The sequence below is a fragment of the Rutilus rutilus genome (genome assembly GCF_951802725.1).
Source record: "Rutilus rutilus genome assembly, chromosome: 3".
NCBI lineage: Eukaryota > Metazoa > Chordata > Actinopteri > Cypriniformes > Leuciscidae > Rutilus > Rutilus rutilus.
In genome coordinates, this window is record NC_140211.1 from 26,370,526 (window position 1) to 26,383,607 (window position 13,082).

The 13,082-nt window shown below is 39.7% G+C and overlaps 1 protein-coding gene across 1 annotated transcript; it reads left to right on the forward strand.

Moving 5' to 3' along the window:
- Window positions 1-665: 665 nt before the first annotated feature.
- Window positions 666-12,837, forward strand: brd7 (bromodomain containing 7). The gene is made up of 17 exons (XM_084404144.1): window positions 666-872; window positions 1,683-1,876; window positions 1,964-2,087; window positions 2,203-2,260; window positions 3,002-3,146; window positions 4,713-4,823; window positions 5,087-5,271; window positions 6,742-6,853; window positions 6,972-7,047; window positions 7,126-7,233; window positions 9,852-9,993; window positions 10,230-10,341; window positions 10,514-10,570; window positions 11,641-11,737; window positions 12,038-12,181; window positions 12,399-12,542; window positions 12,693-12,837. The coding sequence occupies exons 1-17, from the start codon at window positions 824-826 to the stop codon at window positions 12,728-12,730; spliced, it is 1,896 nt and encodes a 631-aa protein (XP_084260270.1). The 5' UTR covers window positions 666-823; the 3' UTR covers window positions 12,731-12,837.
- Window positions 12,838-13,082: the final 245 nt, after the last annotated feature.

A 13,082-nucleotide genomic window follows, 5' to 3' on the forward strand; every position in this document is an offset into this window, starting at 1 on the left:
CAGCTTTTGGAAAGCCTAAGCCATACCAGAGAAGGACAGATTGAGGGTCATGGGTCATTCCATATACATAAAATGCTAATTTAAATGAAGTTAGAGCTTAAATATTTCAGCTAAATGTGAAAAGAAATGACTTCATTAAGTAAACAAACAACAAAACAAAAAAGCATTTTTTTTTTTTTTTTTTTAAATCATATGACTTTATTGTAATCCCGAAGTTCTGGATGTGTTTGTTTCTAAACTTATTTTAAACTTCAACACCACATAGCCTACTGGCTTTGGAAATGGAAACTATGAACTATGAAACATGAGCTCAAACAAATATGTTCTATGACAACAACACTATGAAGTAATTATTATTATTATTTTTTTCTCTCTTTCGATGTCAAACACAACATTAATAGCTCTTACCTGTTAGGGGTTTGCATTGGGGACGCTGTTGTTTTGAATGTTCAACAATGGTGCCTCTTAGCGGTAACGTTAGGCCAACTTATTTGTATTCAGTTGCATTTTTACCTCGAGCTGATTTTTTTTCTCGTGGTTTTCTAAAATGTTTTTTTTTTTTATGTGAACCTATTTCCCTCTGTTATTTTATTTGTAACTACTTGTGTGTGGAGCTGCACTCAGTTTGGTCAAATTAGGACGTAAACAAGATTTCGTGGCGTTAAGTGTAGGTTACACCCCCGAACACTAGACGCCGCTGTTTGAATCCTGTAGCTCCGTGAGAGGCGCTCTGAAGTCTTTACCGAGTAACGTTAACGACACAAAACAAAGAGCAGACTGGTCAAGCACCGACCTGACTGAACCACCGGCTTTACTTTAAATAATGGGCAAAAAGCATAAGAAACACAAATCAGAGAAGCACACACACGACGGTAGGTCACTCACGATTCATTAAGCAGGCTGGATAATATTTTTTTCTTCTGTTGGCTGAAAGCCTGTTTTAAGTAACATTATAAACTAACAGCGGGCACTATGAAGCGGCACTCAGACTCTTGATTCTGTCAGTGGATGAGTAACGTTAGCATGCTGATATCTGATGTCCACAACGAATATAGAGTAATGTGTGTTTTCTCAGTAGCTTAATCCAAAGGCTACCGAGCTGATTGTTTGGTTGTTTTGCTCCGGAATACTAGCAACTGTTGCTCAACATCAGATTAACCAAGGCAGTATCAGAATAACAATTATTTAGGTTATTATTTATAAATGTATTAAAGCCAATTCCTCCTAGAACCAGATGAAAGTGCATTGGGCTTCAGAAATTTAAATTTTGTATGTAACTTAGGTTTAAAAGAGATTTTTCACACAAAAAAATATATATTATTTTGTGTCGTTGTTATCACTAATAAATAGCTGCCTCTTTTGAGAAGAATTATATTTCTCATAGACATAGTTTGGTATATGAGAAGTATAATTCTTCTCAAAAGTCACAGCACTTGCATGTTGTTGTCCTATTGTTATTTTAATTGCTTCTATTGCTCTCCTCATTCGTAAGTCACTTTGGATATAAGCGTCTGCTAATTGATTAAATGTAAAAGAGGCAGCTATTTATTAGTGATAACAATGACACTAAATAATATGTTAAGGTTTTCTGTGTTAATTAGGTTAGGTTATTAGTATAGCACCTAAAGAGAGACATTGGATAAATCAGTTGTTCAAAGTCGTTTGTGTTTCTGGCATTGAAGAGTTCACCGAGCGTCCTCTGAAGCTGGTGTTAAAAGTGGCTGGGAATGAAGTCACCACAGGCAGCCCTAGCCTTGAGAGTGTTTATGATGACCAGGTAGATTACGACAAACACAACAAGAAAAAGAAGAAGAAAAAGAAGGACGAGAAGGACAGAGCCAGTCCTCCAGTGTCGCCGGCTGACAAAAAGAAAAAGGTGAGATATGAAAACTGTTTTTGGCTTGTGATTTTCTTGTGTTGTTTACCTGCTTACTACGTCCTAAGCAATGAATGTGTCTCATAGATGACCAAAAAGAGGAAGGTCCCAGACTCTGTGGATCCAGACTGGGATGAACAGAGCAGAACTCCTGCTCGCTCCGATGTTTCCCAGGACAAGCCCCTCACCCTCTCACTTGCCAGAATGGAAGGTAAAGCAGTGCACCCTCTCAGGGTTTAGGATTCATCTAGTTTTTATGCTATTGTTTTGAAGGATTGTGTGCTTGTGCTGATTATCTGTTGATTATGGATTTTGTAATTCCTCAGAAAAAGAGCAGACGCCTCTACAGGAGGCCCTGAGTCAGCTCATCCGACAACTCCAGAGGTAGGACTAAACATGGCTAACTTGAGGACAAGTTGTGGATTCATATATAACTAATGCACAGTACTGTTGAAAGATTTGGGGGTCGTGTTTTTAAAATGCTCACCAAGGCTGCATTAATTTTATCAAAAAGTGCAGTAAAGACAGAAATATTGTGAAATAATATTACAAATGAAAATGACTCTTTTTTTTTTTTTTTTTTAAATACTTCTTCCTGTGATGGCAAAGCTGAATTTTCAGCATCATTACTCCAGTCTTCAGTGTCACATGATCCTTCAGAAATCCTTCTAATATTCAAATTTGCTGCTCAAAAAACATTAATTATTATTATCAATGTTCAAAACTCTTCTGCTTTTTTTGTGTGTGGAATCCGTGATACATTTTGTTAGGATTCTTTGATGAATTGAAAGTTCAAAACAACAGTATTTATTTGATATGGAAGTCTTTTATAACATACATTTCTTTACTGTCACTTTTGATTAGTTTAATATGTTCTTGCTGAATAAATGTATTAATTTCTTTAAAAGAAAAACTTAAAACTTACCAACTGTAGTGTATAACTTAATATATAACTAAAGTGCTGATCTTAAAAAAAAACTTACACAAATGACCTGATTCTGCATCAGTCTTCTCAGTCTGAGTATCCTATTAGATCTGTGTTTTGGGTCTTATTTTCCTGTTGTGTATGGTCAAAATCCTGTCTGTAATTACTGAATGACAGCTGAACGCTGCTATTTACTGCAGGAAGGACCCTAGTGCATTCTTCTCATTCCCTGTGACGGACCTGATCGCCCCAGGATACTCTCTCATTATAAAGAGACCCATGGACTTCAGCACTATGAAGGAGAAAGTGAAGAGGGAACAATACCAGTCACTTGAGGAGCTCAAGGTAATGTGATCATCACAGCCATTACTAGGACACAGACTGGCACTAAAGCCCAATTTATATTTCTGCGTCGAACTCACGCCGTAGCTACGTCGTAGCTTGTGTGTAGCACACGTAGCCTATGGCGTACCCTGACGTGCACCTCTCCAAAAATGTAACAACGCGTCAATTCTACGTGGACCGCAAGTGCTGTGATTGGTCTGCTAGAACCCCTCCCTCGGGTTTCACATGCTCCCTCTGCATGTGTAATTGCAGGTCAACGCGGACAACGGTGCAGAAGTATAAATGAAAACCGACAAGTAGCCTACAACGTAGAGTGTACGGCGTAGGTCCGACGCAGAAGTATAAATCAGCCTTTAGGTGCAGTAAGTAATTTCGGAGAAAAGCTGTTGAAAATGTAATCAACACCCAAACAAACAAATTGGTGAATAATTGCTAGATGTCTGTTCTGAGTCCTGAAAGTCCTGAAAAAACAAAACATGTGTTTACATAAGCCGCTTTTCCACCATCGGTCCGAACAGTTCTTAGAATGGTTCCAGTTGTGTTTCCACTTCTCGGCCCGGAATTCTCAGCGCGAATGGCTACCCGCGCCGAACCGTGCAGCTTGAATCCGTGAAATGACGTCGCCACTCAGGATTGGTCACTTGTCTGTTGCCTGGCTACCAGTTTCTCTGTAGCTGGTTAAGCCTGCTATTTGATCGAAGTAAACAAAGCAATAATAAAATTAAAAGCAATAGCTGACCATTCTCCATTACGCGGCCGCTATTTACATCTGATATCATCAGTAAACCATCGTGTTACCAAGGCAACGACTGACGCATTTGTATTACATTCCAAAGAGCGGCCGCTATCAGCCCCACAGTGGAAAATGAAACCATAACCGTACCAGCTGTCCTGGAGCGGCACGGCATGGAACAGTTACGCATTGCGAACCGTTCTGCCTGACGGTAGAAAAGCGGCTATAGTCCTGGCTGTGTGAATAGGAGAAAAACAGAGTGGATCAGACCGATCAACTGAGCAGCAAAGCACTTTAGTAGCCATGGTGGGGGAGGAGAGAAAGTGAGCAAGTGGGACATTTGTAGAAAGAAAGATAGCTGAGATATTACCAAAAAGGAAAAGGTCAGAGAAATATACTTGGAAAATGAAGGGTTACGATCAGGAAAGAGCTCAGACCCGTGTTAATATTGGATAAGCTTTCTAAATGTTAGAGAGCAGGAAGGCCTCAGATAGATGCTGAAGTTGCTTTGTTTCTGCTGAGTAACATTAGTTTTGCCATGTTTCACAGAACCAAGATATGCTGCTGTTGTTGTTGAATCACAGCTGATTCATCCATACTCTCGCAAACTGTTGGTGTTGCATAGCATGGCGGAGCAATGAAAGGAGGGGTGTGTGTTCATTTGGGTTGATTTCAAATATGCGCCTTTAAGTAGTCATATGTGAATTATTATTCCAGCTGCCTTTATTTGACAAGTGACAAGCAATGATCTACACAGTCATATATTGAATATTGATAATGATCATTTAGACGTGGACAGTTGATGAGGTGTTGCTGTGCTGTTCTCCCCACAGCTGGATTTCAGAGTGATGTGTGAGAACGCTATGATCTACAACAAACCAGAGACGATTTACTACAAGGCAGCGAAGAAACTCCTTCACTCTGGCATGAAGATCCTGAGCACAGTGAGTAGAAGAAAAACTGGAAAATTGTATTGGAACTTGTATTAGTTACATTTTAGAGGTATAGTTGTTGAAACTAAATTGAGCCATTTTCACAATTTTCTGTTAAAAATCAGTTTTCACACCAGAGGGCGCTGATGTGCCATGCACAATATGATCCCATTATTAGTGTTGTTGTAGTAGAATGGTGTTCAGTTATACCCATTCAAATCTATGAAACTGGAAAAGTTGAACATGGAAAATTTTTTCACTTTTTGTGCATTTAGGAGAGACTGGACAGTTTAAAGCAGAGCATAGAGTTCATGGCCGGCCTGCAGACGTCCAGCAGTCGTTCAGCAGAGGATGGAGACGAGGATGGTGGGACGTCTGACCCTGCCAAAGAGAACTCGTCGGTCATGGACACAAGTGACAACTCACAATCACCCCGTGTAGGCAATAAAGATACTCCAAGGTATAAATCACATATTTCAGGTTTTTTTTTTTTTTTTTACTACTTCTCTATTACTAGTTTGTCTAGATTAAAGGCCGGTTCACACCAAGAACGAAAACTTAAACTATATTAGCTTCTGCACCAGTTGTAATTGCACACTGCAGTTATGTTAAAGTCAATGGATTTTAATTGCCTGTAAAAAAACAAACAAAAAAACAACTGTTGTTCCTCTGTATTGTAATAGTTGTTGTGGTGTGAACTCCATTATACTCTTATTAGTATTACAGTTTTTTTAAACTTTATGGGTTTAATTATTGTTCATAATGTGAATAGGCCTTAATCTTCCGGTCATCAAAGGTCAGTTGAGAGTTGGGCGAAACTTCCTTTCAGTTAGTCTGATACTGATGTTGCTTTGAAAGTCTGTTTCCTCTCTTCTTTTTTTTTAATTCTTAAAATAATGGTTCATATTAATCACAGGCAGGATATGAAACACTGCCAAATGTGAGTGAAAATGCTTGCACTTTTCTCGCCAGTTGGCAGGTTACTTCGACATAACGCATGGTTTAAAACCGAATGTCTGACCGCCGCTGCTGATCTAAGTGACGTGAGCAAATCAAAGACGCACACAACGTGTAAAAAAATCTGTCTCAACTTGTGCATCTTACGACAGCCTTTACCTCAGTGGAAATAGGCGTTCTAGATAAACCTCTTAAGGGTACATTTTCTTCTTCTCCACATTGAGATGCACATCTAAAATATAAACATTTTAGAAAGTTATGCAAAATACACCTTTATCCATAAAATATTTACGGCTGGAAATAGTTTTCAATTCAGAAAGTTAATACCAGATCTTACTCATGGTGATGACTTGGCTGCCATTAAACTAAAATAAGATGTATTGTCTGCCTGGGAAAAAAAAGAGCGTGACTTTACTTAAATGGGTGATGTGGTCAGTAAAAAAGCTTCTTTTCTCCAGTTTTCCTAACTGTGCAGCTATTCACATTGGCTTTGTAGCTGGATTCAAGGCTTCTGATGCTGTACTGAAGCCAGTGAGACATTCCAAGGTGTTGCCGGGGTGTTCACTGTCTTTCTCTATTTACTCTCTCTTTTTGTTGCTTGCCTACGTAAATCGGCTTGGCTGCTGCAGTGGGCCGGAGTCTTGGAATGCTTAAACATGTTGTGACTTGTAGGCCATCTGTAGCCAACGAGATACACACAGACACACACTTTGTATCTTTTCAGGGAGGATGAATCCTCTTCCTGCACACTACTCCGCAGGGTCCGGTAGAGGCTTGAGAACAGGCCCACAAAGACCACACACTGATCTCTTACGACATTATTCATAATTTATCCAATCACTGCTCTGACATCTGAGTTCATTAGGAGTTTCAGGAATGATATGCCTCAAATGTGGGGATTTATTTACTCTAAAGCGGGAGTATTACTGATAACACAAATACATTCAGAATTGCATCAATGTTTGTGTAACAGGGACAGTAAGGATGACGCTCAGAAGAGCCAAGCGGAGAAAGACCTGGAGGAGATCAAGAAGATCGTTGAGGAGTCTGGAGGGAAACTCTCAAACAGACGTCTGCAGTGTGAGGTAGGAGTACAACACCAGAGAACATGAACCATGTGTTATTGTACAGCATTCACATGTGAGATCATTCACTGAGCATGTCAGATAACAGTTGATGAACGGTCGCTTTTCTTACGAGCAGTTGGAGATTGAGAGAAGGACGTCTGATGGCTCAACCACTCTGGGAATCCTGAACCCCGCTGACCTGAGCGCTGGAGGTTTGTGATTGAGTGTTAAAGAAAACAAGCAAATGTTAGACGTGTGTACAAAACGTGCATCTTATGCTTCCATGCCAGATCCAGGATACTGCCCAGTCAAATTGGGAATGATGGGAGGTAGATTGCAGTCTGGAATAAACACCCTTCAGGGTTTCAAAGAGGACAAGAGAAACATGATCACTCCAGGTATTATACATTCACTCTTCACTCTGTCACTAACTTGATTCTCACTTTGTATCAGTCTCAACCGCTCCGTTAAAGGCAGCGTTTTTTTTCTAAAAAACTTTTTCCCAAATTTGTTTAAACTGTCTTTATATACCAATACATCATTAAAATGTAAGTACTCTGAAAAAGAGAGTATAAAAATCGAGTGTCTGTAGTCCTCTCAGGGCTGCAATAAACACAGCTACTTATTCCATTCACTCCCACCCCTTCCTTTGGGCTCCTTCCAAAGCCACGCCCCCAAAACACATGAACGCGCGATGCCGACCGCTCAGCTGCCAGCTGGAGGACGCGTTTACCAGCGCCGAGCGGAGAGGAGCGCAGTGCATAGTGACATCATGTCAGAATCACATGTAATAAAATACCTAACTTTATCATTACGAATATAAACAACTAACATGGCTGTTAGTACTCACTATCAAGCTAGCATATCAATACTGGTTAAGTTTAAAATATATTGAGTTTGATTCGGTAACGAGCTAGTAAAATAAGGCAAAGCTAAAAACAGGTTGCATTGATACACGTTTTTCCCATTACCATCAGTTACACTGTGATGAAGGTGAATTTCGTGTAAGATTCATAACATATACGGTGTTTTGCATGTAAGAGATTCCACGATGAAAGCACTGTTGGCCGATATTGACTCTCGTCTGACTTCTTGCTTTATCCAAAGACTTTTTGGTCATAGCCTTTTCGAATACTGTCTTCCTTTTTTGGCCTTGTTTGCCTTCGCTGACTGTATATGCAGGTACTGGGAATTTTGACTGCTCTTTCTCTGCCATAATTGTGATTCTTCATAGCTTACGTGCCTCTTCCTCTCCTCGAGTCAAACGGGTGCGCGCATGTGGGCAGCTCCTGTAGCAGCGGGGGTGGTAGCCATGGTAGCGAGGGAGAGTGACAGTCGCCCCGCCAATCATTTCATAAGTAGCTGTGTTTATTGCAGCCCTGAGAGGACTACAGACACTCAATTTTTATACTCTCTTTTTCAGAGTACTTACATTTTAATTATGTATTGGTATATAAAGACTGTTTAAACAAATTTTGGAAAAAGTTTTTTTTAGAAAAAACCTGCCTACCCTGCCTTTAAAACCAGTACTACTCTTATTCGTTTTCCTGGAAAAATTACTTGATGAATAAAATGTCTCAATTAGTAATGGGCTTCAGTCTGTGGCCTAACCTTCAGTCATGCGGAGAAGATCATGGGAAGGGTGTTATAATCTCTGTTTGAATACCTAGTGTTCAACTGCCAGAGGAATGTAATATTATGTGCCAGAAAAATCTAATTGTTCCTGCTGTCAATTAGAAGAAAATCAGTGGGCTGTAGTTTCTACTCATCTGGGTTTTTTTATTTATCTGTCAGTTATCTGTGGTGCTTGCTATATAAAGTTTTGCTATTGTTCATATTTTAATCCCTAAATTAAAAAATTTAGGACTTCTTGTCCCACACTGTGACATGAATGATACCGCAAATTGTGAGGGTGAGGGACAGAAAAATGTCATAGCCTTCCATTTTAAGAAGCCAGGGATTTGGTAAGCAGCCACACAGCACTGCTCTGTTAACCACTCGCAGCATCCTAGTGAGGGTTTTCATGGGCATTTCTCACTTGGGGACATGGGAAGAGGTAAAACGCTATAGTTGTTTGATAAAAATTTGAAGGTTTAGAGCAGGGGTGGGGAACGTTGGTCCTGGAGGGCCACTCTCCTGCAGAGTTTAGTTCCAACCCTAATCAAACACACCTGAACAAGCTAATCAATGTCTTCAGGATCACTAAGGCTACAATCAGGTGAGTTTTTTTCAGGGTTGGAGCTAAACTCTGCAGGACAATGGCCCTCCTGGACCAACGTTCCCCACCCCTGGTTTAGAGTGAAGTAAAAAATTTGTACCATGTAGTTTCAAACTGACTGTTTTGGAGTGAGCAGCGCATTAGGTTTAGACCGTCTTTTATAAATCTCTCATCGTCTTCTATAGATTTTGGCCGGGGCACACTTTGGGGCCTCGAGGTGACCTAAAATTATTGTAAAAAAATCAAGATGTTTATTGTTTTATTTCACCCCCCTCAACAACTGTTTCATTTAAGGAACCAGGCTTTTCACAGTCTTGGAAAACCTTGATATATGTTGTAGCCTAATTTTAAAAGACCTGGACATTTCTAGACCAGGAAAATTCATGTAAATTAAGAAAATCTTAAAACAACATGACCACTTTTTTTCCTGTAAATGCACTTCTTCTTTTTTTTATTTTTTTATTTTTTATGCTAAAATAGATTCCATATCCAGTAACATTCAGCTACTAAAACTTCTGATATTTTAATTGTACTTTTTTTTGTTACTTTTAATTTACAGAAATTTAGAGTACCAATAGATTAAAATAAGTTTAGGAAACCAATTCAGGAGAAGGGGGAACTTACGGTTAAGACCCACAGTTTTAGACTGTGTTCTGTCCTTCCTCTCAGCCTAACTGCTGGCTTTGGCAGTTACTTATTGAAACATTGTAAAAAATATACCTGCTATAATTGGAATCAGTCTATGTTTCATAAATTATGCGTAAAAGTCCCCACATGCCTCTCTCTCTTTTTTTGCAGTTACCTATATGAATTACCTATATGGCCCATTCAGCTCATATGCTCCTACATATGACTCCAGTTTTGCCAATATCAGCAAAGAGGACTCCGATCTTATTTACTCCTTCTATGGAGAGGACAACAGTCAGCCAGAATCTGAAAGGTGTGTGTGTGTGTGTGTGCATGCTTGGAATCAGCCATATAAAGAAATATATCCATGAATTTAGATGACTAAGAAGCAGCCACCTACTCTTTAAAACTGTGTTTTGAACCTACATGCAGTTGTGGTGTTATGTGAAGCTGCTCTTCTGCAGGACAAAAGGCCTGATTCACACCCTTCCACCACTCCCCTTCCATTCCACAATTATAATTTGGATGTGTGTGTGTGTGTATGTGTAGCGTTGCAGATTTCCTTGCTAAATCCGAGGAGCACATGAGCAGGTTAGCAGATAATATCTTGGATGCTTTGACCAGTGGGGAGCACTCGAAACAACTGAAAGAGACAGCAGCTGTAAGAAATCTCATTACTGCAAGTCTTTGGTCAAAATTGACCAGCACATTTAATCCATAATATATGTATACTGTGGTATATCCATTTTAATTCTTTTCAGTGGGGCAGCTTACTTAAATCTGCTCTTGATCATCAATTCTGGTTTTGATAGGATGATTTTTGTTTTCCTCAGGATAATCTGCCCATGGAAGAGCCTGCAGAGAAAGCAGACACAACAGATGATGCTGAGGTAAAGCTCTCTCATATCCTCAGAATGAGATTAAAATGTCTACAAGTGCATACTAGAGTACAGCTCACTTGAGTTGAAGTGAAAACACAAACGTGGTATTCAAAGGCAGCGTCAGGACGGCAGACTCTGTGCTCTGCAGCAGCTGTGTCAACAACACCAGCCAACTTTCACACACTAATGGAAAGAATATTTGCCCAGACACACACCAACACACTCTTCCCCCTGTCATTTTTTGACTTCCTCCTTCACTCACACTGATGTATGTGTGTGAGGGTGCTGTGGACATAGAAGGAAAGGTAAGCATGGGTCGTCTATGAACATACTGCAGCATTAATCTGTGTGTGACTGCGGTCCAGCTAGCATACCTTAGCAGGGTGGTGCTACTGTTCAACACTGTTTTTAGCAGTCTAAATATCACGTTATAGCTAGTGGATAATTCATAGTTTTATCCCAAGAAGACCCAACAAGCTTTTTATCTAGTGATTCCCAACACTGGGATATCTAGGCTGGTTCCATGGGGTACATGGAAGGAACTTGATTGTGCTTTGTAAATGATACAAAACAGAAATGAACAGCCAAATAATATGGCTGTCGGTACATTCAAATAACAAACTGTATATAATGCTATAATTCGTTTTTTTTTTTATTGTTTCCACAACAATATTATGCAGCACAACCATTTTAATAAGAAATGTTTTTGAATTATTTATGAAGGATTGTGTGATTTCTGGAGTAATGATGCTGAAAAATTCAGGAATAAATTACATTGTAAAGTATATTAAAAATAGTGTAGTTTTATTTAATATATATATATATTTTTTTTATTCTTAATCAAATAAATGCAGCCTTGCTGTGTATAAGAGACTTCTTTCAAAAACATTTGAAAAAATCATAAAGACCCCAAACTTTTGAGTGGTAGTGAATACACACAGGCACGCATAGTCCAATAAAAAAAAAGTGACATGATTTGACTTGAGATGCTTGCACTTTTCTCTTAATTTTGAGCCCATTTCTGGCCTGGTGTCAGTCCATGCCCCCCTCTTCACGTCTTTTCGCGCATGTCTCTGTAGATTGTTGCGTCAGATCCCAGCAGTGGTGATGGTGTGATGGCCCTCAGTTCTCTGGGTTTGAATCCTGACCTGCTTCCTGAGAGCTTCAACACAGAAGGTGAGAATGTCCTGTTTCTGAAAGTGTAGTTTGAAATATGGATATATCCTGTTTAGTCATTTTTAGATGTGATCAGACCCTATGAAAATCCAGGCCCCATGTTTTTCCAGTTTATTAATGAACCGTTTTCTTCTCTTGAGATGCATCTTTCATGTCTATTATGCTTGATGAACCGATTATGATCTTCCTCCCTCAGCAGTGGAATGTAACGCAGCGCATCAGTAACACGCGTGAGCTCATTTCCCATCTATTTAACAGCAAAAGGATTTATCTCAGTAAAAAATTCTCTTCCTCCCTTAGAAGCAGAGCATTTCCAACAGAAGCTGGATGAGACGACGGTGTTGCTGAGGGAGCTGCAGAAGGTTCAGAAAGAGAGACTGAGTGCCAAACAGCCGCCAAACATCATCTGCCTACTGGTTCCTACTGCTAAAGAGCTGCAGCTTGGTACGCACACACACAATATTTGACCTATGATGACCGCTTCACTGCTCTCACTTCAGATAATACTAGACAAACACTAACATTTTTCCTGTCTCATGTGTTTTTAGTTTTTCCTTACTCAAGGAGTTTTAGTGAGCCAGTGTTGTTGCACATTAACAGACCTGTGGGTTTCAGCAGCAGCAGTTTTGATAACTTCTAACCCCCACCGTTATTATTGCAGCGGAGAAAGTTACGGGTAACCTGGCCCATTTGACCAGTCAGGTGACCCCTGGTGACGTGTGCAGTGTTTATGGTATCAGAAAGGCCATGGGTGTCTCGCTACCCAACGATAACGCACAGGATACGTTCACACACCTGACCACAGGTAATGTAAACGCTCTGCACAAACAAGAAATATCCAGCAAGACTTTGTCTCTTTACGCACTTTGTTTGTGAAATGACTCTTGTTTGCTTTATCTACTCAAAAACTGACATTAACAGGAAATTGCGGGTAAATGTGTTTTCTGTGTTTCAGTGGGAGATATAATTGAACCCATGGAGGGAGTGTGTTGAGATCCTCCATCACTGTAGTCTATCAGTCTGTTTATTCCAGATCATCCCGCAATGGTGCTGTTTCTGATTTACTTTTGTTTCATTAAATAAACATCCTTTTTTAAGCATTTTGTGTATTTCCATTCTTAAGTTGCAAAAATTGAACATTAGCAAGTGACTTAAAATAAATTTGTCTGAAGTTTAAAATCATTGGTTACCCGTAAGCCAATCACATAACGTTTGGTTATGGCGTGTGTTATGCGCCGGCTCAGCCACATCTGACTTCCACTGTAAACACATGTATGATGCGAAAACAAAACCATCGAGCGAAATACCGGAGTGAACATGGCTGTGAACGACTTTTGCAGATTAT